The sequence below is a fragment of the Dermatophagoides farinae genome, chromosome 10, assembly GCF_024713945.1.
Source record: "Dermatophagoides farinae isolate YC_2012a chromosome 10, ASM2471394v1, whole genome shotgun sequence".
Classification (NCBI taxonomy): Eukaryota; Metazoa; Arthropoda; class Arachnida; order Sarcoptiformes; family Pyroglyphidae; genus Dermatophagoides; species Dermatophagoides farinae.
The window spans coordinates 61,232-87,307 of NC_134686.1; the positions used below are offsets into that span (position 1 = coordinate 61,232).

Sequence of the window (26,076 nt, forward strand, 5' to 3'; positions counted from 1 at the left end):
CACATGATTTTTTGCAACACTGCACACTGTGAATGTAGCCAACTAAGCCGAATTATTATGATCTCGTTTTGAAATATTTTGGTTTCAATTTTCCAAAAAACAACTGAGTTGATCATTGTTGCATGAATCTATTTTGTTTATTTCTCAACATTTTCAATATTTCGTTAAGGTGACCATGGATCTGGCCGTCAAGTAGAGATTTTTCCGATGGTAAGCAGCCCAAAATATAGTCAGATATCGATATCCAGTTGTAATTTTATGCAAAGAAAAATGAACAATTCCTGAAAAAACAACAGCCAGACAATATATTTTTTACAGACAACAAAATACTTCAATTTTTTATATAACATAATAAAGTTTCATTCTAATTCTATTTTGCGAACCAAGTTTGTTATACAATTATCCCTATCTAAAATGACGATAATGACACCTACGCACAATTGTAGGTCATGTCATCGCTCGAGTACAACCTAAAACAAGTTCATAAATGAAAAATTCAATTTTTCAACAATCAAGCACATCGATTGGTAGTTGGTTGATCACGAAAGAGCGCGAAAATCACCATAATTGAATTGAATATATGAATTCTTTGCTCCTCAGATGACCGGCTAAATGGATACATAAATTGTACGAAAATCTCAAGATCAAGTTTTTTTTGTTGATACGTATGATGTATCCATTCATGTAACAACGATTCAAATACGTGTCCGAATTTGAAGTTTATCGTTGATGTGAATAACCCCGATCGTTGTTGATCAATCAATGTAATGCTACTACTTGTACATTTTACTACTACTTTGTCAATACTTTATTCCGAACAGCTACTATTAATGCATCCGTATTAGCTAGCAGTCAGATAAATAGATATCTTCATTGATAGAAAAGTTCCACCACTCCTTTTCTAATATATATTTGTCCTCGTCTTGGATAATTTTGGTGAGCGAATGTGGATTCAATGATCATTTTTGGGTATACACAAAAATGATCATTTGATAATGCTTCTGCTTTTAACATCTTGGTATCTTGGTATCTTGGTGTATTGATGATCAAATGATATCATCATTCGACGATCGCATTCATTCATTCAATTAATTCATTTGATCTATTCTAATTCATTATGACGCTTGTGTTTAATTAAATTCAGCAATGCATTTTTGTCACTATTGGATCAGCCTGAAAATTTCTCTTCGATTACCTCTGTGTTTTTTCGTCCGATGACTCTTTGTTATCAACAAAATCATCATTCTTCTAACCAATTCTCAGAGTCACAAAAACTTTGTTTCACATTGGAATTTTTTATCAATCAAAAGTTTTCAACAACAACAATAAACCAATGATCTTCAAATACTACCAATAAAAGCAATAAACATTTGTTATTGTCAGACAACAACAACAACAAGCAACAGACAAGTTATCTAATGATGAAAAATATGTGATCGCTCACATGAATGTATGATTAGTGCGTTCTCGTTTATTGTTGGTCAAATTCATTCAATAGTGATGATTGTCAATCCTTGCGTTGATTTTATCATTTTTCCGTATAGATAATCAATTAAACATTTTAAATTCAGTTGTTTGGTCGACTTTTTCAATAACATACATGCGACGAACATAACGTATTATCATCGTCAAAAAACGCAAAGGAAAAGGAAAAAACGTTTGTTCTATATTGTCGTCATTGAGAAGCTATCAAGGTATGGTGACCATTCGTTTTACACAACACAAGAGTAATGTTCTTCGTTTCGATGACGAAAATTGTGATACCGTTGATGATGTAAATCAGATGAAAGATTCAGTCATTTAACTTTGATAAAGATGATGTTATCATTGAACCATTGTCAATCGATTCTCCATCCAATAGTATAGTAGTTGGTTTTTATGATTGATGAGGATGTTTGACATTTTGACAATATTTTCTCTGCCAAGACCAACACTCGAATTGAAATGTATTGAAATGCATTTTATAATGTATGTATTGTTTTTGTTTTTGTTTATCGAAATCTTTATCTCTTTCTCTGATACGTGATGAATATTAATGACTAAATATATGATACAACCATGTAATATTTCCATATTTTTGTGAGTGGCAATTTGAAGCTTTGTTTTCTATCTATATTACTAATAATGTTATTACACTAAAAAGCAATCTTTGTTTTGCTCTGATTCTTTCATGGTTTAGTTGTCCGTCAAGTCAAGAAGTTGACACATAGATGTCAGTTTTTTTGCTATTTTTTCATTGTTTGTTTTTGGTTTCAATCATTTGATCAATGACAGTGACAAAATTGATGTCTATTTTTTCCAGTCAATTTTTTTTGTTAAAATCCTTAGCTCAATGGATCAATGACTGAACTTGGCATTGTTTGGCTATAGTGGTGGAAAAGAGAGAGAAAATGAAAAGCAAAAAATTTCGTATGCATAAAACTGATTTATTAATTATACTTTTGTGATTGTGATTGTGATGATATAGGAATTAAAGCTGACACACAGCTGTTCTTTCCTATTGTTTCTCATCATTTGTTTGTCGTCGACTGAATAATGAATGTGTCATTACAATTCTTTGTCGCAATCATGGTTTTGCTATATGATGACTATTCATTGCATTCTGTTTTCTGCTTTCTCTCCTCATTTTTGTTATTAAATATGGATGAACAGTTTCTTCCATTTTTTCAATAAAATAATTCCTTATTATCGGTCGACGACGTAAGATAATAGTCACTGTTTTTATGTTGATCCTTATCATTGGCAATATAACCGAAAAAGGGTATACATGATGCATGATGATTTTTCGTTTTCATAATCGCATCGTGTTATCCTATGATTGATGAAACAAACGTACATAGTGTCCATGGACTATTCTCAGTCAGTATAATCAGTTTGTTTGGCTGTTGTATGCAAAATTAATCGTAGTTAGACTATTCTCTGCTTGCCATGGTTATTGTATCTCATCTCGTCTAATTTTAATTTTCTCGTTTTCGGTAACCAGGAAAAACATTTGGTGGATCGAAATGTCGATTTATGATTTCATATCTGTTGTTGCAATGCGATGACAAATTGTCATTGACCTGACCTAACTACTACTAGACACCTGTAGGTAAGTGGTATCCTAATGAGCAATAACAACCATATATTAATATATACCGTTCCTTTACAACAGGTGATGCTTAATGGATCAATTAAATTTCCAACCATACAGAATCACATCATACATTTACAATCAACTTGTTCATTTCAATTTTTGCTCGTTTTGATGACGACGGGCGTTGATTTATTTGTTTTCATTGTGCCTATACTTGCCACATTCATTCATTTGTTGATGTATCTGTGTGTGTGTGTGCATGTGTTTATGCGTCAGTCAGTGCTTCTTCAACAGTCAGATCGATTCTGTTTGATTGACTCGATGTTTAACTTTTTTTCTTTTTGTTTGTGTTTGTGGCTGATAATTTCACACACAATATGGCATATGGTTCATATGATTCTGATTGTTTTAGTAAACACATAACCAATTAAATTGGGTCAACAATGTTTCCAATCACTCTACAAGAATGGAATAAAAGCAAATTGAATTTATCATTCATCACTCAACACCAATATCAGCAAGCAATATATTGATGGGCCATTGAATTCTTGTCTTTTAGAAGGAAAAAAATATCAAAGCACATGTAATGAGAATTTAAAGCTAATTTTTTTATTGGCACATTATTCATAATAAATATACCGCAAGCAATAAACCAAAATATACATACCGACACAGATAAACTTTAGTGAACAACTACCACTGTTTTGTGTTCGTGTGTGTATAGTATTGGATTTTGTCGTCGAAACATAACGAAATAACACGGCATACCGAGTTTCAAGGCTAAATATCTCCACGGATATCTTTGATGTGCGGCATTCAACCACTTACACAGACAATCGAACACACCACACACGTAAGAAATTTCAGCTGTTGACGACAAAATAATTTGTCATTCTCATGAAGATATACACTTGTAGCTGTATATTTGTGGATTCTTTATGAATCATTCACTAGTTCATAGTTTGAGTTTGTTTGTTCCGGAATCGAAAATTTTCCCATTTCAATATTTCAACTCATCATCATCATTTTGAGTCATGGCTATATCGTATTCAACGTCATCATCATCATCCTCATTATCCAATGGCAATAATCAAAACCATTTGGATATATCACGTCGTAATCCACAAGATGAATTTGATCTCTTACAGCGTGTCGGTTCCGGCACCTATGGCGACGTATACAAGGTAAGTGGATTTTTGGTTAAATTTTCATCCATTAATCACGTTCATCCATCATCAATCAAGGCTAAACGACATTCAACTGGCGAAGTGGCCGCCGTTAAAATTATAAAATTAGAACCGGGCGATGATTTTTCCATTATTCAACAAGAAATTCGTATGATGAAGGATTGTCGACACCCAAATATTGTCGCTTTTTTTGGCTCCTATCTTCGACGTGATAAACTATGGATTTGTATGGAATATTGTGGTGGTGGTTCATTACAAGATATTTATCATTGTACAGGTCCATTAAGTAAGTCGGTTGATGATGCTTGTGCTGTTAATTAATTTTATTTCATCAGGTGAAGATCAAATAGCCTATGTGATACGTGAAACATTAAAAGGATTACATTATCTTCATTCAGTGGGCAAAATCCATCGAGACGTCAAAGGTGCTAACATACTGCTGACCGAAGAAGGTGACGTTAAACTAGCCGATTTTGGTGTATCGGCTCAGATCACGGCCACAATCAGTAAACGGAAATCGTTCATCGGTACACCGTATTGGATGGCTCCCGAAGTTGCAGCAGTCGAAAGAAAAGGCGGTTACAACCATCAATGCGATATATGGGCTATCGGAATCACTGCAATCGAATTAGCTGAACTACAGCCACCAATGTTTGATCTACATCCAATGCGCGCATTATTCCTAATGTCGAAATCAAATTTCAAACCACCCACACTGAAAGACAAGGCACGTTGGTCACCGGAATTTCATCAATTTGTCAAAATGGCCTTGACCAAGAATCCAAAAAAACGTCCTTCAGCCGAACGGCTAATATTGCATCGGTTTTTATTTCCTCGTCCTGAATTAACCCGTGAACTGATAAAAGAACTATTGGAACGGGTGAATAATCCACAAAATTATCATACGAATGATGATGAAGAAGATGAAACATACGAAGAAGCCCAACAATCGCTACCGCCGCAGCGAATTTCGTCCAAACGATCGGTAAGAAAAGATTATTTGCCATCACAACCACCACTTATCGTCCAAATTTGGTCACAACAGGTTCAATATGAAGATTCCAGAGCGATTGGATGGAATAACAATAGCAATAATAATCACAATACACCACACCAAGCAAATCGCTCGAGTTTTTATGCAAATTTTCAGCAGCACTATTCACCATCTCCTTCACCATCACCAATTTCATTATCGTCGGCAGCTCAACAGCAACAGAATCGTGAATTACATTCTGTACGACAGTATTCGACACCGTCACCATTGATTGTGACACGTGTACAGATGCCAGGTGATACTAGTAGTTGCAAGCAACCACCAACATCAAATTCTAACGACTGTGATATTCCAAACAATCATAAATCTTCGAATCATTTGTATCAAGGGAAAAAATCAATTGTTGATGGTCATATCGATAATAGTCGATTCTCTTCATCATCCGGTGAACATCGTGGCGGTGGACGTAAATCCCTATTGGAGATTGTTGATGAAGAATTACTTAATCGGTATGTGCAACGTTTTTACCGAATCTGGCACATGTTTCATTTGTGATTTTTTTTGCAGTGGTCATTCAGACTCTTTGACTGCCCATGATCAACTATATTCATCTCAGTAAGACAATCTTGTTACATTTGAAACAATCATAAAACTTTAAAATTTTATTTTATTTTATAATCCTCAACCACGAAGGCAAACTCTTCCAATTGATTCGTGTTCGTTATCAGCATCTCATCCACCACCATCAAAGGTAATTGATGAAAAAAAAACAGAAATCAATTAGCTCTTTTTCGGTTTCCTTTTTGCTATTGCTTGCCATGTGTGTCATTTTTTCATTTCTTTTTGTTTGATTAGTGTGTGTGTGTGCGTGCGTTTTTTTAAAATTTTGTTTTTCATTATGAAACTGGGCATGTCTTTAGTATATGAATTTAGCATAGTTTTTATCGTGGTTTTAAGTGAAATTTTGACACATATTTTGTCCATATTTCAACCAAAGATGAGTTATCGAAATAAATTACTCCAACAACAACAACAACAACAACAACATCTGAATAACAATCAATTTGCAGCCAATTTTCTTCAACACCATTATCGACAACGAAGTGAATCTTGTTGCAGGGAATTGTTTGCTCAACGACAACAACAAATCAGTGATTCTTCGCCCAGAAGATATCATTTATCAGCCAATAATTATGCTTCTGATTCAGCTGATGAATTATTCGCTTTAAAGTCTTCGGGATTTTACGGTGGTAGTTCATATAATTTAAATTTTTCCAATACCGCAAGTAATAATGTTGTCGATACATCCAAACATTCCATTTTTCGTGGCTGGGACAGGGAAAATTTTTTCAATTCAATTGGTCGTGATCGTGCAACACGACTATTATTTAAAAGCTCGCCACGTTATCGACAACAACAACAATGTTCACCAATTCAAAGTTATCGTTCATCTCATACTGAATCTGAACCTCTGGTACCTAGGCCATCGTTTGTATTCGGTGCACGTGGTCAACAATGTCCGCCAATGCCATCGAGTTCACCATCGCCACCACCATCTTACAATAGTATATCCGCTCATGAATTATGCCGTGATATTGTGAACGTATTTCCAAATGGTTCACCGTATCACCAGTTAAGAAATCCTGTATCAAAACCTGAACCACATCAACAACGACGTTCATCTCGACATCTCAGTAATACCACAACCGCCATTAGTTATACGACTTTAACTGAATCATCAAATGTTGATTGCCAACGATCAACAAGGCAACGTCGGCCATTGTCGGTGAATCTTAATGATGAATCTTATCTGAATTGGAGTGCCAATACAATCGTAAGAAATTCGGAATTCTACTCAAGTTTTTTTTGGTTTTGTTTCCATTTTTTCTTGCTTCTGTTTTTATTGTTTTTTTTTTGGTTCATGATCTTTTGTTTCCAACGAGAGAATTAATTTGAAATTTAATTTGTGCAGGATGAAATCTTATCAAATGTTTGCAGCGATAATCGAATAGCCAATAAAACTACAGTGGATATCAATGATGACGATTCATTAAATAATCATCGACATTCCCATCTTCATGATGAACAAGATGAGGATCTAAATTCGGATAATAATCCCCCACCGCCTCCGGCACCACCTTTACCTGACAATTTCGTACTACCCAGTTCAAATGTACGCTCTTAGTTTCGCTTAGCTTGCGAATAATGTTAACGAAACTCTACACATTAAGAGATGCTAATTTTTTGCTCAATTTCAGATGAATCTTGACGATGACGACAATGGAAATGATGATGATGATGATGATTCATCCTTGTCGAAAATTCCACCAGAAGTTCCACCAAGACAACGTCGTAATCGTACCGGTGTAAAGACCAGTCAAAATAATGTGGTCTCAGCAGCAAAATCAACAACGACGACAACAACATCGTTAAATCACAACAAGTCTAGTAGTAATCGACCATCATCACAGCCTCATAACTATGTGAATGGACTTCCACCGACACCGAAAGTACATATGGGAGCTTGTTTCTCCAAAGTATTCAATGAATGTCCATTAAAAATCCATTGTGCTACCAGTTGGGTCCATCCAGATACTCATGATCAGCATATTTTATTAGGTATGTTGTTTTTTCTCTTCATTCTGTTCAATGGATAAATGAGGTTTTCATTTCAAACCATGAAAATGTCATCCAATGCTTAGGTTGTGACGAAGGAATATATTGTTTGAATTTGAATGAATTACATGACGCTACACTTGATCAATTGTTTCCACGACGGACCACTTGGTTGTATGTGATCAAGAATGTTCTAATGTCAATATCTGGCAAAACATCGCAACTATATCGACATGATCTCGTGCAGCTTTATTCAAAAAAGAATCTCAATTTCGGTTTGCCTTCATCGGTCGATTCAATGATCAATCGAATACCAGGAAAATTGATGCCCAGAAAATTCATGTTGGCATCACAACGAGTGCCAGACACAAAAGGATGTTTAAAATGCTGTGTAGGACGAAATTCTCATAATGGATATAAATATCTTTGTGGCATTTTGCAGAATTCAATATTCCTTATGCAATGGTACAACCCGATGAACAAATTCATGCTACTGAAAACATTTGAGCACTATTTTCCGCCCAGTAAACCAATAAACATGTTGGAAATGATCATCTCATCTGATATGGAATATCCTCTATTATGTACCGATGTTAAAAGCACAACAGACCCTAAACAATTTGATCTTACTTTGATCAATCTCAATCGAAATTCGAATGCCATTTGGTTTGATCGTGATCGAACATTAGACAGTGATTGTAGTAGCCAAAGATCAAGCTCGAGCGTAATATTGGGTGCTGGACACAGTCTTGATTTCAATGATTTGGATATGGATGCATTCGGAGACGGTACTGAAACAATGGTTCCTATGGGTCGGTCAAGCAAAAATGCTTTGAATCCGATTTCCGTGAAACAGACTGATTCGGATACCATTCTTATTGCATATGAAAGTAAGCCTTTTTTCATTTCTTTATTTTCACCATTTTTCAACTCATATTTACTTTGACTTTGATTGATTAGATCTGGTTAAATTGGTTGACTTGACTGGCCGATTGAAATCTAGTCGACAAAAGCCATCTGAATTTGAATTTGATTTCAATATCGATTCTATCGGTAAGTCTAATCCGTAACTAATGATTGGTTAATTGATATTTATATTTTATATTTAATTTATTCTAGTAACGTTGACCGATTCAGTACTGGCATTTCATACATATGGTATGGGTGGCCGATCATTTTTAGACAATGAAATTGTCCAAGATATTCAAGATCCTTCCAGATGTTTCAAAATGATTGGTGCGGATGATCAAACTGTCATATTGGAATCTCGACCATCAAATTCAAATACTCCAGATACGCCTTCCAATCTTTACATTCTGACAGGTCATGAGAATAGCTACTGATATTCTTAGCTATTCATTAAGGCCATGAAACCAATGTCGAACAATGTGTGTCGAACAATCTGCCAAAGACGATTCGAGTTGGTGTGTGCCTGTTATTTATATTTGTTTGTTACTTATCTATATCTTTATTTAAATGACGACATTATTCATCATCCTCATCACCCTGTCGCTCAATTTCATCGGTGTTGCACATGTTATAATCTCCATCATTGTCAAACATATTTGTCAATAGGCAAAGTTCCAATTTTTTCGTTCTCATTTGTCATATTTATATATTAGGAAAAGTTATAATGTGCAAATGACAAGAGAACCAGTGTTTTATTTTTTAAATTTTTTCCTTCATTGTCTGTTTTTCTTTTCTTAATGTTGTTTTTATTATTATATTCATTTAATATTATTTGCTTCACTCTTGATTGCTCTTGCTCGAGGATAAAACACAAATCAATTTCATTACCAATCATTTATTACCATAAATTTTCTCTGTGCATTATTATATATATGAAAATTTAAAGTTATCAATTTTAAAATTTGTTTCATTACATTACATTCATACATGTTACACACACACACACACACACACATTACTGATAGCGATTTTGTTCGTTTCGTTCGCTTCGAAAAAATCAATTTGTTTGATAAAATAGCTCAATTTGTCTGTGTTTGATATTTGATATAATAAATGGTTATTATTTTGTCATTGCGTTTTGTTTTCAATTTTCATCGTTTTTCATTATTATGGCAATACGACATGAAGCGAAAAAATTAAATTAATTTGCTTAATTTGTTTTTCATAAGTTCTAATTGCAATTCTTGGTATAAATTTCCAACCAAAATCATTTGCAACTGTAAAAACTGTTGAAATTGAATAGCAAATAGCAAGAAATGATTCAAGCCAATGATTATAGTAACACAATTGATTCTGATGTTGGCGATAGTGAACCGGCATCAACGTTAAACGAAAATGAATCATTGCCAACATCAGGCAGCAAATTGATTGGCGATAAAATGGATGCCACTGATAAACACGGTTCTTTTGATACATTTGACGAGTTGTCATCGATATCAACATCATCGTCTTTGAGATCTTTATTACATTGCTCTTCAGGCACTTCATTATCATCTTGTGATAGTTTCAAGAAGAAAATCATTTTTACAAGTCAACAAGATGACCAAAGTCTCAAGTCCGTTAGTTTGCAATCATTATCATCAATTAATTCGACCAAATCATTTAGCATTAGTTCGTACGAAACAAACAGTGAACAAAGTTGGCAATTCAAAGCTCTTCAATACAAAGTGCCATTCAATATTAATCGGATAAGACAAAGATTAATTGGCCTGAAAAAATATAAATTGTCCACACAACCAAAAAAACCTATTGAATCCACAATCAATCAATCTGTTACAGAAACTTTAAAGCTATCGTTGGCAGAGTTCCAAGTCGATGATAAGATTCACCATAAATGTGGCGGTATCGAGTATGTCGATGGTGTGGCATCAGCGTTAGTTAATAACCACAATGCTCGAAAAACAGTTTGCATCGTTTTTATTTTTATCATTTCAATAATGATTTGGGAAATGTTGAAATTATCAAGTCGGATGTTTTCCATGTCTTAATTTTTTTTATTTTATAGAACACACCATGTTGCCCATGATGAACTAGTCTTATATTTCCGTTAATGTTATAATAAATATGATTTCTAGCAACATAAAAGACCCACTAGTATTCTTGATAAGACAGACACCCAACTCATGATTTATTCACATTTCAATCGAACAATGAAAAAGTGGGCACCAAATTGAATATTGATTTATTATTCGGGAGAGATTATGCAAGTTTCATGTGAACATGTTCTATTCGGTGGCGGCATATGTTTTCAATGAGAAAAATATATCTGAATGAGAGAATAAAAAGCGAATAATTCACATCTAATCCATCAAAATTTGGAATCCATAAATACATCATAGTTAATTGAAAAAAAGAACGAAAAAAAAGAATCGATAAACGCAATTTTTTTTACAGACTAATCTTTATAATCTTTCCATTTATGTAGTACTCACATTCAATCGATCTATTTGCAAAGTATCTTGTCATTATGATCACCTCATTATTATATAATCGCCGTATTTTCGTGCTTCTCTTTTAAACGTAAAACGATTACTTGGTCGAAACAAAAGATTTACGAGCTGTTTTTTTCAATTAACACGGTACCAGATTTCTATACGATTCGAGAGGAAGAAAATACCATTCAGGTTCATCTCTAAGGGATCATTTCAATATTAATCAAACATTTCATTAAATTTATTATTAATATTCAATCAGCAATTACTACAGAATTGTTTCAATTTACACAATAGATAAATTAATTTTATCCAAGTTCATCTCAAATGTTTTGTTTATGCATGATGATCAGGAATGAGGAATGATTGTTGCTGTGAAATTCATGACATGATTTCCAATTAAATAATCTGTTTTTTTCTCCTTTTTTTTGGTACGATTTGTTATGGTGCCAGTGTTTGTGAGAAAGCAAGAAAGAGCGGGTGGAAGACATGCTCGAGAGTGATGGCAGAATGAGAGATGGTAATGAGATTGGAAAGTGGGCAAATTTGATTTATTCGTCTTGTATAATCATCGGTTCATCAGCATTAAGATTATGTGACTGATCATTTATGGTGTTGTTTTTGTCACATTCAACATGTGAAGATGATGACGATGAGTTTGGAACCATTTTCGGTATAGTAGCCATTGATGTCTGCGCTTGATTGGTCGATTTAATCGAACATGAAGATGTGGATGCCAATGACATTGATACAGATGAAGAACATAATGAGGACGAGGATGGAAAGGATTTTTTTAATTGTTTTTCTTCCATCATCAAACATTGTGCATAATTCGGACCAATCTTTTTCAATACGGCTGGATTAAGACTATGCGTACAGGCGGTCAGACATTCTGAACATAGTGGGCTTAATTGTCGTATTAATTTCAGCATCCATAACAGCATTTGTTGTGCTTGTTCTTCATCTTGATACATGCATTCAAAGTAACGTTTGAACAGGTATAGATATTGAAAATATGTCAACCTAAAAATTATCAATTATCAATCAAATTGTTAGATGTAAAAATCAGACTGTATTACAAGAAATTATCAGTGTCTGTGTTCACTTTAATTGTCAAGTTATTGCCTAACTGAAATCTGATATTTCTCTCTCACACAAAGCATCATTTTTGCTTTTGTTTCGTATAGAAAAGACTCACTTGTCACATTTGAATGGGGAATGTGGTCGATCGAATGCGCCAAACAACAACAGATAAGTCATCTGAAAAAAATGAATAACATAGAATAGAATGACACATTTATATCGATTGACAAGAAACTAACCAAATTAAATACGGTGGGGTCTTTACGCCATTCCTGTGGAAACGATGTTATGTATTGTCGATGTGCGGCAGCCATTTCTTTCTTGACCGATTGCTGAAACATATCCAACTTGATCATTGTGAATCCATTGTCGCTCACCTAATTGATTATTGATGTAAACGTAGATAAATAAAACAATATAAAACAACAAGAATAAGAATAGACTTACGCCATTAAAAATGGCCCATGCATTCAAATTGTCATCAAAATTCTGTACACCTCTCAAGTGATACAACATGTGCAATAAGTTATTCTTTTTCTTGATAAAACCAGTTTTATTTTGGCGAATCAATTCGGATATTTCGGATTCACACCAGAATTCTTCGTACAATTTGAATGATTTGTTTGCATAGAATATACCTCTTTCGAGGCTATCGAATATTGCACGTAGCTGATCATGTGATTGAGGCTTAGCAGAGATCATTCGACAGGTTGAATTGAGATATTCAATTTTTTCTCGTTCTTTAGCAAATAGTTTATGACGATAATGTTGATAATCGGCCTCGTTGATTCGAATATTCATCGTAGATGTCGATGTTTGTAATGGCGCCGTGGTTGTGTAATCAAGTCCCATATGTATTCGTATATAAGGTTGCCATTTCTCTAGATCAGCAATCAATGCATGGTCTTGATCACCGAAATTTCGGGCTTCAACTTTACATAGTTCGACTGATGCAAGATTACTACGATTATTATGACTATAGCCATTATTATCATCATAACGATTTCGAACGATAGTCAAATGCGTATTATTCATTGAATCGCCATCATCATCAACAACATTTGATGAATTTTGTTGTAGATCATTTGAATAGCTGCTATTATGGTGATCATGATAATTATTTAAATTGGATGGTAGATAATAATATTTATAATAATTTTCATCGTAAAAGTTGCTATAATTATATCTTGTATGAGCATTGATTGATGATCGCACGTGACTATAATTGAAACCATCATGAGTCTGTTGTTCAATGGATTCTATATCTTCTTCATCCACACCTATCAGTTTACTGGCAGTTATCAATGCTGCTGATGAATTATAAGGCACCAGCATTTGATTACTAGATTCTTCATTGCTATTATTATTGGTGCCTAAATACATGATAATATGATGATGATTGATTTTTGAATATCTGCATCAATGAAAAAATTTTCATCAAAACTTACCTCCTGATTTAGATGTCGAAGACTGCTGTTCAGAATAGGCACAAACTGAAACATAGGAAATCGGCTGACAATTCTCTTGCTTTTCAAGCACCTCTTCTATTCCATCTTCTTCTTCTTCGTCATTATTATCTTCATCTTCTGATTCAGCAATCAAGCTATCATCATTTTCATTGTGTGTTGATACCACCAAAGCTGATGATGGTGGCCGAGAAGGAGGAGCTTGTTGAATGACAGAAACACTATTGAACAATGGTTGTTGTCGCTGCTGTTGATAAGAAAGAAGTTGAATAATCGATTCGGATCGAACGGGCTGTAGCATTTCATCCTTTTCCGCAGATGTTGTCGGTTGTTGATTCGATGTCGATTCATTGGTGAGATCATAATCAGAGCAATTAGAAATGGAGAATAGATTCTCAGTCGAAGATAAATCTTTTGATAATTGAATTATTAGAATGATTAGAATGATTAGAATGAAATAAATGTACAAACAAGTAAACTCGAAACTTACAATTGAATTCATTCCGTACATTAGGGTTAGATGATGAATTGACAGCTCCATGTTCGATCTGTACCAAACTTGGAATGTCAACATAATCCATTGGATCATCCAAACCGCCAGTTTCTTGATCATTTATTTCAATGTCATCACTTGCTTGCGATGATCCTTGATCATGGCTAAGAACCTGACTATAATTTCCATTGATATGATTCGATGAGGATTCGGAAAGGCTTCGATTAGCATTTCGTATAATTTTTGGGGATTCAATTGATGAGGTATTGGTTGTTGAAGAATGTTGCTTCTGTCGGTTACGTTTGACACGCATACCTAGTCGAATACATTTATCCAAACGGCATGCTGAACAATTTCGGCGATTCGATTTATTAAGCGAATCCATACAACGATTATGATTTCGACATTGAAGTCGTTCCTGTTCAACAAAAAAAAACAAACAATTATCATTATCAATAGTTTGAGATTTGGACAAGTTTGAAAAATTTTCCATTTGATAAAATTAAAACTTTTCCTTGCATCAAGTTCTTTGAACTTGTATGAACAATCACTTGACTACATCATTGGCAGATTTATTTCCATTATTGAACAAACAAGAAAAAATGTCAATATATTAATCTATTAGTCGCTTTGGATGTTAAAATTTGTTTACTTTTTACTCGATTAATTGATAATCATTTTCTCAATGCAATATTGTGTTGGACAATTCTGCATAGGATAAGGGTCATTGTTTTGTTTGACTTTTGTTTGAAATTGAACTTTTGGAGAAACAAAATTTCGTAATTTTCCGTAAAAAAAAACGAAAGAAAATACAATAGTGTAGTCATTCTTTGTAATTGAATTCCTCATGACAATCGTTTATTATGAAACAACATGGAAATGGAAAAAACCTGGATCGAACTCAACAAAACTGGGTCTTTGGTTTTTGTACCTCGATCGAATTTTCCTTTTTTCTTCACTCCTCTCTCTATGACGTTTAGAACGAGATTTCAACATTTCAACACTAAATATAACGTCAATTTGTTCATTGATTTAAAAAGTTACAATACAGAATCTAATGGGTTTTTCACCTTGATCCACTTGCTTTCAATCATTTAATGTGTGTGTGTGTGTGTGTCATTTATTTTCTCTAATTCTCATTAATCATTTTGACAGGCTAATCGACTTGGAAAAAGAATCATTTCTAATTTAGTCGGCAAAAATTATCGCTATTGTCATTTACTACGTTGTAAATTGAATTATTGCATTTCAATAGAATGCAAAACAGATTAACTAACCTTGGAATCAATGTTACGACTGAAGAATATTTTGCACGAACCACATGTTACGACACCAAAATTTTTTCCTGAAAATCAATTGTTAATTAATAGATAATTTGTCAAACAATCTATGAATAAAATCTATTACCAATAGGTGTATCGCCACAAACTTTACATTGTTGATGATGGCTAGATTTCGTTGATGAAGATGAAGATGAAGAATTGGAATCATTTCTAGTGATTTTTTTCGATTGACCATTTGTCATTTTTGTTGTGGATTTTATCGAATGCAAAGTAGATGTATAATGGTTTGGAGATGATGTTGGTGATTGCTTTTGTGGCTGAGATTGTTGTTGCAATTGACGATGAATGGGTGGAGGTGTTCCAATAGTCGATATGACCGTCGATGGTGAATGATGATGATGATGAGAATAACGAAATTTTGTCTGATGATGAGGTATCGTAGTTGTCGTTGTCGATGTTGTTGTTGCAGCTATAGCTGATTGTGATTGTGATTCTGATTCTTTAGAATTGGATGCTATAGGATTACTGAATATTTGGTGATTGAGAGGATGATAAAGAAATTGCTCTTGATTAGATATCAATGATGAGGATGGCGATTGATTTATGCTATGATTATGGTGATGAGCCATCAATATTGTTGGATGAAGATGGTGAGAATAAGAAATGTCATCGGTTGAAAAATGTGGCATTGTTGAATTTGAATTCGAAGCATTCGTAGCGGTCGTGACTTGATCTACTTGTGGATGAATAGCAGTTTGATGATGATGATGGTGGTTTGGAAACATCATCATTGGTATCATCATATAGTTTCCTTGATTATGATGTTCGTGTTGATGTTGTTGAATATGGAGTTCTTCTTGGATTTTCTTAAAACCATTTCCTGTCATTGATGCAAATGACGATAATGGCTGTGGTTGTGGTGAAGATGATGCTGGAGCTGAAGAGCAAACATCCTGTATATTAGCCCTGATATCGTTGTTGATCGAAATGCCATCAAAATGCAGTATCGATGATCGTGATGATAATTGTGTTTGTGACGGTGGCACCAATGATGAATCAATATGAAATAAAGATATGGCAGCTGTAGTTTCCATATCGTTCATATCATTATGTTGTTTATGATCATTTGTTGTTATCTCTAGCATATTGTTGATATTTGTTGTTGTTGTTGCCTTTGTGATCGCAGTTGTCGTCGTCGTTGCTGTTGTCGTTGTCGTAGTCGTTGATGTTGTTGGTGAAGTTTTGAATAATGATGATACGACTTCGAGAGATGAAAATGATGAGGGTGATGATAATGATATTGGTGATGATGGTGAACCCGAAGACAGTGATATCAATGATGGAGACGTAAATTTTCCCGTAGCCAATGGTTGTATTGATGGTGATGATGATGGAGATGCAGCATAAAATATTAATCCACCATGATGATGATGATGATGCGTATGGCTAGTTGGTGGATAATAATATGGATGATAATATTCTGCCTGTTGTCGATAATGATGATTTGAATGAGGAGTTTTCATCATCATCATCATTAGAATACTTTCAATGAGCAAAGATGTTGATTTGAAACACGAGATGTATTTTTTGGTTTCGATTTTAGATTTTAATTCAGCCAACTATGCCAACTATAAAATATTTTCCAATTTTATCAAAATAAAGCCGCAGTCAGATTATTTTTTTTTTGTTGCAGCAGATGATGTGAGTTTCAATTCAATTTTCATAGACTACACATGAACGAGAAAAGGACAACGATTAATAATGAGAATTAGTATGGTGTATCATTATTCATGTTTCAACGCATCCCAAATCCTATATTCAGACGAATTAAAACGGAAATCTACCGGAAATTCAGATCACAATGTGATGGATGTTGAACAAATCAAAAAAACCCATGGTTTAGCAATTGGCCCGTTTATTTGTGGTGAAATTTTTCATACTCATGGTTAGTGAAGAAAACTAGAAAATTTTTCTTTCTAAAATATTTCTGTAAAACATTTTATTTTGCAATTTATGTACATTGATGGTTGTAGCATGATAAATGTTTGTCACTTTCTCTAATCACACATCTGTATAAAAAATATCTGCGATAATAATTAAAGATTGGCTCATCTACATAATAATAATAAGTTTTATTTTATGGTGAAGAGAACAACAACAAATGTTTTATGTGAACGAAAACAAAAACAAAAATATATATCGGGTACATATTGGATGAATCAATTCCAAGAATTTGTTTGAAATTCAATGCACAAATAAAACTTTGTTTTTATGCTTATTTTCTCGGTATTTTCCAAGTGATTAATTGATTTAATATATCAATTATTAAGGTTGTTTTTTTTTGGCGGTGGACATGTGTTTCATGTGTGTTTGTTGATTGAATTTAAGAATAAAAAAAATTTTTTTTTATTCGCTCATTCGAGATTGATGCAATTCTATGGAATTTACAACAGATTAAACGCAATGCTGAATGGATTGAAGATAACGATGATTATGTATTCTATATAGTGTATACTGGAATCAAATTAAAGATTATTATATTGTAACACACTCTATGTGTGTGTGTGTGTGTTGTCACAAATGTTTATCACAGAACATGTCAATAGCAGAATTCTCTATTAATTAACTATTTTTTACGCCATTTGAGTTGGGAAAGTTTCCGGAATAGTTGTTGATTTCGTTTTGCTAATACTTGCATGGAATGGAAGTATATTTGTTATTTGGAATTGAATAACAAAAAACAACAATAAACAAATGCCCGAATTCAATTGGAAACTTTTCTGTTTAGAAGTGGGAAAAAGTCTGACTAAACATGATGAAATTATTTAAACCTTACCATTTCAAGAATCAATGATGATATTTGTGATAACTATCTTTAGCCGATAACGATGATGATCATTGTCGACAACAGAATTCAAGTGCGACAAAAAATGAATTTTTTGTCATCATCAATTTTTACAAAAAAGGGGTAGGCACCTTTCTAACTAGGTTCAGTTTTGGCATACTGGTTGATCGATAGTTGGCAATGGTTGTCATGACAAATCATAGAAAGACGATAATAATTTTGACATTCACTATCACTATGATTGAATTGAATAATAAAAATGAAAATTATTTTGCAACAAATTACAGAGTAAAATAAGCAACAAAACTAGATAATGAAGCCAACGGCAATAGAAATAAAAAAAAGTAAGTATAAGTATTCACTCATGGCTCCAGAATTTAATTACACAAGTTTCCAAACAAATCAATCAGTCAACAATATGTAAAAGAATAGAAACAAATACACAAACCCAGAGAGATCTGTGGAATGATTTAGATACATAGTATATAATAATATAATATAATAATATAATATAATGGAGCTATATAGATGGTGGAAACAAATTTCTTTCCAAGAATGCATAAATGTACAAATAATCACGCCATCAGAATAAATCAAGCAAAAAATGAAAACCAAATTCTTATCATTGAATTTTCAGAAACAACAAAACGAATATCTGCTTCAATGCCAAAAAAACGATCATTACGACAAAGGTTGGCCTGAACCGATAACGAAGTGAAAATGAAATCCAATGATATAAAAGTTTCCGAAACAAATAAATTGTTTCAAATCGAATCAATTGAAACGAGATTCTGACACACACACACACCTGTGAATAGAGTAATGAATCAAATTTATTAATTTCTCTAGTTATTATGTAACACAAACAAAATCAATACATAGAAAAGAGACAATTTCATTAAGTGAATCTTCATGCATCGTCATTCGTCATGAGAATATCTTTAACAATCAATATCATCATTACATTACATGTGTGTTGCATTTTGGTTTTTAAAACAATACTACTATTGACATTTGAGAGATTCATGAACCACCAACTAGCCGAACGAAAAGGAGAACATTCATTAGATGATCTGCAATGTGACATCAATGTAATTCAAAATCAATAATATCGTCAGTCAGTGAATAACCTTGGTATACCACATGAGATAAATATATCGAACGGTCTTTTACTCAGAAAACTGAATGAATGAAACGAAATGGGTTATATGCACAATGTACTTGCAGTGGCCAATTCTATATTTGTACAATGGAAAAAAGTGGAAAGAAGCCACACGAATATCTTCAACACAGAACAGAGGCTGTAAAATTACAATGAACTCCTCTTTGTCCTAGTTAATGCAACGTTCTTCAAAACATTCGATCGCCAATGAATGCTAAAAAATGAATTGAGGTTGTACGGTCGACAATCAGAACAGAAATGAACAAAATAAAAATAAAACATCACAGTGAAATGAGATTTCGAATGTGTGGATCCTTCCAACATCCGAATCAGCCAATATTGTCAATCAAATGAACAAATGCAGCAAAGAATTAAACAAGAAAATTGATTAAACTTTTGACTTGAATCAAACAAGACACAAACAAACAAATTTTTCCTTGGAATTGGCAGCAAAACAATAAAAAAAGGAAGAAAAAGGATTCACATTCAAATCCAGTGGATTCAAGCAAACGATTTCAATTCAATAATCTAGATAATGAAATCGTTTTCAGTGGAAATGAATGAACATACCATCAACGTTTGACCGCGTCATTATTGGCAACAAGAGAATAATTAGAATGGAATTTAATTAAAACGAAAAAAAGAGAAAATTGAAAACGAATAAATCTATCAAAAGCAGAATCGTGAAACCAAACAAATTTGTTCATGTGCGTGTGTGTTGGATAGATTTATTTATCTTTTCATTATCAAATTCACGCAACACAAGGACATATTCTCATTCGTTATTAGCAAATTTAATGAATTGCTAAACAAAAATCAATGACCGATCTTTACTACATCTGATTGATTGCCACATTGATACAAAGTAAGATGATTGAGAAACCAGATTCGATTTGACAGTTTTCTCATATTTATTTATAAACAGTAAACAATAAACAATAAACAGTAAACAAAAAAAAATAAATAAACCAAATGATAATGAGAAAAAAAACACATTCACTCAACACGTGAATCATAACAAACTGAGTATTGAATAATAAATCTAATCGGCCTTGGATCTTCCGGCTATTTCACATTCTACTTATTGATTCTTACTTTTTTCATCATCACAACTTTTTCAAGGTTTCCATGGTGTAGTGACATTAAATTTTTTTCTTTCAATCTTCAAATTACAATGTAATTGAATATTGTATCACATTGAGCATCTAGATTTTCACAAGAAAATTTTAAATTTTTAGCTCAGTATATAAGAGGGAAACCAGAAACCTAAAAATAATCATCATATTTGATGATGCCAGTGGTTTATCTCGTTTGATCTTGAACAGTCATTCATTCATTCATACATGGACTGATTAAAGCCTAATATGTAATTTAATCAGCAAGAATTGCCTCTTGAGGATGAAGACACGAAAACAGGTATTTGATGATGATCAAGGTAAGATGAAAAACTTTCACTATATATACAAACAACAACAAACATGCCTGGCAACAAGAAACAGAAAAATTAAGCTTCCAAAATCCAACCAATCAATCGATCAATCATTCATTTTTTAACTCCAATTTTACTTCCATTTGATTCAATCAATAATGAATAATTATTGTGTGAAAAAACTGACGATATTTTTCGCACTACCAACAACACTTGCATACAAGTCAGATTTTGGATTGGTTTCATTTTTCAAAAAAAAAGACAACTCACTCGTTATCTATCGAATTGATAAAATAAATTTTCACTAGATGAACGAGTTTTCATGAAGAAATGTTTTTTTTCTAGAAGACGGAAAAATGTCATAATTATTGAATTGACTAATTTCGATAAACCATATACAAATTAATATCAACAAGTTGTTTATTGTGAACATGGATTAATAATTTATTAAAAATTTTCACAAATCCGAAAACAAAGTTTTTGTTTTGCATTTGTATGGCTAAATAGTGGATAAATGTTTTGAATGAACCCAATTGATTGCAATCTATAGATATGGCTTGATGTAGAAATCGCATGGACTTGATTTTAATGTACATTTGTTTTCATCGTTATAATCAACAATGCCGTGATTGATTAGTAATCATAATAGTAATATAATAAATTGAAAATTAAAAATGACTTCAATCGATCATTAATGGGGACAAACAATCATCTATCTGATGTTATTGTTTGTTGTATGTTATATATGATGATCATTGATCAACAAAAAGCACCCACCTACACACTGGAAAAGCGACCTTGTACTTGATGGCATATTCTTTAGCCACAAATGATTCGTTTTTTATTATAAATCACAAAATTTTTCTGGTTGTGATGACGATGACTTTACGATTTCAAAAGTTGAAGTGATTTATAAATATTTAGTTTTTCAATTTTAAACAAACACAGACACACACATGCTTGTTGATTCTGAGGAAAATTCACTCAAATTTCTCATTTATGCATATTGATCGAGCGGCAACAAAGAATTGAACAAAATTTCGATTCGATGTAATTTGTTGTTTCATTAAAGTAGTATATAATAAACACACATACACAGATTGACAATTGGTCATCATCATTATATCAATGGAGCAAAAGAATGAATTTAATTCTTCGAAAAAGCGCGAAGCAAAACACAACGCAACAAGAAATGTAAAAAAAGTCAAGTTGAATGAATGAATAAAATTGTCTTGGTAGCATCACAAAAGTTGGCGCCGAATCCATCGAACAAACACTGAATGTTTTCAAACAGTTTGGCCAGTGATGAAGATTGACGATTAATGATGATGATGATGATGATGATGATGATGATGATGATCAATGGATTTTAAGAAAGCATAAGCCAAACAAGAAACTCCATCAATAACAACACACACAAACACAACAAACATGGGCAACCTTCACATTTGTATAATAATTCGAGGAATTTGATAATGAATAAATAAATGACGAAAGAAAAGTAAAAGTTTTAAACAAGTTATATATGTATGAAACAACATGTTATTGAGAAAAAACTGGAAAATGATCGATATATATGGAAACTGGAAACGATCAAATGGATCAATCGCTATGGATCGACTAACTAATCAACTAAATTAACCCAACTTTTCCAAACTTGCTCAACTATATGATTTGAATGTGTGTGTGTGTGTGGGATCCATCGATGGTTAACATGCATTGAAAACATCAAAAAATAAAATAAATTTCAAGACAAATGAGAGAGCTATAATTGCTATACCACCACCGATCATCATCATAAGAAGCAACAGCCATAATACACGTACACAAGGATCCTATCTACTTTCATCAGAGGATCCTTAAAGCGCATAAATGAAAATTAAAAAAAAAGAGAGATATCATCTTCAACAACATCATTGGCGTATAGTAGTTGCTGATGTTGCACATCATCATCATCACGAGTATTTTTTCAATTCACTTTTTGTCTTCATCGTCGTCATCATCATCAAATGAATGCCTTATATATTTCTCTTTATATATAGGTGTATATACGCAAGCGCTAAAGCGCCCGGTGTTGATTATATATTGATTCAACATTTGATGAATGGATGGATTGAATTCTGAATTTAAAACCTGTGTATATACAACACATCTAAAAAGAGAGAGAGAGAGAGAGAAACAAACACACTATGATACGGTACTGGTATCTGTATGTAGAATTTGTTTTTTTACAAAAAATAAAAATTTTCCAACGAATAAGAAATTCTTAACAAGTCAGTATAACAAAAATTAACGAAATAGAAAAAACAGTCGATTCTTTTATATAACGGATGTAAATATGAAAGTCAGGTTTTGACTTTCATTACATATCAAATGTACATAGAATCACGAGTTTTTGTCAGGTTCTTTTATGCCCGAAAAATTCTTTCAATCTTTCTCACAATTCTTCACGAAAAAACGTCATGTTTGATTCACGCGATTTGATTGTTGAAACTTACGTTTTTTTTTAAAAAAGAAATCATGAATGTAGAGTGGGAAAAATGAAAATAAAGAGATCATAATGTCAAGAGATTGATCGATGAAAATGATAAAACTTTTTCGATATAGATTAATGCCATAACTCATCCATATTTTTTAGGCTCTGTGTTCATTGTTATTGATGATATACGGCAATGTCAAACAAGACAACAGATTAAAATAAATCGATCCTAATAAACAGGTGAATCATAAAAAACAAGAAATCCAATCGAATAATTAGACAATCAGACGCCAACATCATTGACACTTGATTATACATTGGCCATCATAATCGTTGTCGTTGTTGTTGCCTTAACAACAAATTTTTAAAAATAGGATGTCACTTTCGATAAAGCCGCTGTTTGGTTGTGTGGAGCCTTGGCACTGGTGAATGATGATGAATGAAAATTTAATTAACACTTGAAATGCCCAAGAATTTTTTTTATTTTACTCATTCATTCGTTGTTATGAGCTGTCATCCTTGAATGTGGATGAGATGGCATTTTAAGAGTTAAGAGAATATATCTAATTGCACGATAGAATTTTTTATTTCAGTAGAAATTTTGAGCTTCAACTGAAGTTAATTTTTCGATTTACGTCGACAATGAATGATTTTTTTTTTTGCTAATAACAGCAGCAGTAGCAAAAAGCGGGAATCGTCACAAATAAAGTCATTGGCATTGGCCAACGGATTGTAGTTGATATTGTTATTTTTTATAATCACTATAAATGGCCAACAAAAAATTTTGTCGCCATACAAACAAACATTAAAAATTTACGTAAAATTTCCATTTTAAATTGATAATGTTATCAATTAATATTTTTGAAATTCAAGTGAAAAAAATTGTTCACAAGAGAAGAGCTAAAAAATTCATCATCAAGTTTAATAAACCAGAAAAGTTTACAGCCCACACACCAACGCATAACGGTATGATTGATTTGAATAATTAAGAAGAAGAAAAAGAAAAGAAAAGAAAAGCAAGAGTTCATTTGTACTCGTCATAAGAAAATTTTTATTCAATCACAATTCATTTTCTTTTCATTTCATCTATTCTACCTCTATACAGACTGCATTAAGGCTATGGATATAATTTGGGCCATTCATCTTTACCTCTCTCTCTCTCTCTCTTTCTCTTTGTTTCTAAGCCTGAATACTGACGTCAGTCAACTATAGATGGTTAATTGGGATAAAGATAATCATCATCAAAATGAACCATTTGAAATTGATGGATTCAACATCGATAATGATGACGGTCATGCGAAGGGAGAATGGGAGAAAGGAAATGGATGATGAACAGCAACAGCCATCCACTGATTTATTTGAAAATGAAAAAAGACATTAAATTTTTCATTTTTCCATCGATAATTATAACGACTTCATCGACATTCACAAACGTTATCGATTCAAAGACCTTGTAATGAATTTCTCTTTTTTTGATTGCATGAAAATTTTTTTAAAGTTCAAGATCAGCGTTGTTCGATCGAGATTAACTGTTAATGATATTTCATCGGAATATTTTGGATTGAATTTCTTGTGAATATTTGCAAGTTATCATTATGAAGATCAGAATTGTAAGAAAAATGAGGAAAAAATTTTCGATTTAATAAAAGAAAAACAAAATGATGATGATTATGTTTAATTAACAAACTTATCGATAGCAAATTGATTGATTTGTCTATGGAAATACTTCAATCAATCGATAATCGATGGGAATCAATCAAATTTTAAATTTCAAAAGAAATTTAAATGTTAAGGAAAAGAGATTTATTGTCTAGCCGAAAAATCTAGAAAATTCTTGTATCAACAAGTTTCCAATAAAATTATTGTTTGCTTACCCATTTTATGGTCTGACAATTTCTCTATAACTATTTTTTTGTAATAGAAAACGATTTTCATTTGTTTTGTTCGGTTGCGGGTTAAAATAGCCAAATTGAAAATATCCAAGGCAGAAAATATCCAAGAATGAAAATAGCCAAAACTGAAAACAGACAAGACTGAAAACAGCCAAGACTGAAAATAGCCAAAGCAGAAAATGTTTAGTTTAGTTTAAGTTTAGTTTAGGTTAGGTTAGGTTAGGTTAGGTTAGGTTAGGTTAGGTTAGGTGGTCTCGGTTCATTAGCAAAGGAAAAAAATTGAGGTTTGGATAAAACTATTGTATTGACAAACAGTTTATTTCCGATTTGACAATTTTAAGCATTGGCTGTTTTCAGTCTTGTCTGTTTTCAGTTTTGGCTGTTTTCAGTCTTGGATATTTTCAGTCTTGGATATTTTCTGCCTTGGATATTTTCAATTTGGCTATTTTAACCCACAATCGAAAAACAAACGAAGAAAATGAAAAAAAAAACATACCAATCTTCTATCATTCGCTGGTGGTGGTCATCGTGGATTATATTGTTTGATTGAAATGGGGTTTTTTTCACTAATTAATTTCTATCTTGCCGAGGTCAAATGGATGTTGCTTTGACGAATAACAATGACAATGAACTAAATCATGTTTTGTTGACAAGGCAGGATATTTCTATT

The 26,076-nt window shown here is 32.7% G+C and overlaps 2 protein-coding genes across 20 annotated transcripts; one reads left to right on the forward strand and one right to left on the reverse strand.

Annotated features, from left to right (window-relative positions):
• The first annotated feature begins 28 nt into the window (after positions 1-28).
• Positions 29-17,875, forward strand: hppy (MAP4K3-like protein hppy). Of its 14 annotated transcripts, none has more exons than XR_012832444.1 (15): positions 902-1,694; positions 2,984-3,091; positions 3,155-4,260; positions 4,321-4,549; positions 4,599-5,248; positions 5,309-5,766; positions 5,825-5,872; positions 5,951-6,008; positions 6,255-7,091; positions 7,230-7,430; positions 7,516-7,876; positions 7,960-8,763; positions 8,834-8,926; positions 8,993-9,297; positions 11,268-12,128. XR_012832444.1 is itself a non-coding variant. In XM_075734497.1 (15 exons), exons 4-15 carry the CDS (start codon positions 4,111-4,113, stop codon positions 9,214-9,216), a joined length of 4,113 nt encoding a protein of 1,370 aa, XP_075590612.1. In that variant the 5' UTR covers positions 931-1,459; positions 1,545-1,694; positions 2,984-3,091; positions 3,155-4,110; the 3' UTR covers positions 9,217-10,927. The 14 variants fall into 14 exon arrangements, 10 of the variants coding, with proteins under 10 accessions (XP_075590613.1, XP_075590617.1, XP_075590620.1 ...); XR_012832443.1 differs by lacking the exon at positions 11,268-12,128 and adding an exon at positions 9,449-10,927; XM_075734497.1 differs by lacking the exon at positions 11,268-12,128 and having other exon boundaries at positions 931-1,459; positions 1,545-1,694; positions 8,993-10,927.
• LOC124490239 (uncharacterized) lies at positions 11,486-26,019 on the reverse strand. Of its 6 annotated transcripts, none has more exons than XM_075734512.1 (9): positions 25,903-26,019; positions 15,724-17,326; positions 15,594-15,661; positions 14,314-14,734; positions 13,806-14,234; positions 12,805-13,730; positions 12,597-12,734; positions 12,473-12,534; positions 11,486-12,297 (listed from the first exon to the last, which is right to left on the reverse strand). In XM_075734512.1, the coding sequence occupies exons 2-9, from the start codon at positions 17,132-17,134 to the stop codon at positions 11,826-11,828; spliced, it is 3,927 nt and encodes a 1,308-aa protein (XP_075590627.1). In that variant the 5' UTR covers positions 17,135-17,326; positions 25,903-26,019; the 3' UTR covers positions 11,486-11,825. The 6 variants fall into 6 exon arrangements, with proteins under 6 accessions (XP_075590627.1, XP_075590624.1, XP_075590626.1 ...); XM_075734509.1 differs by lacking the exon at positions 25,903-26,019 and adding an exon at positions 23,534-23,861; XM_075734511.1 differs by lacking the exon at positions 25,903-26,019 and adding an exon at positions 21,833-22,858.
• Between the last annotated feature and the right edge of the window lie 57 nt (positions 26,020-26,076).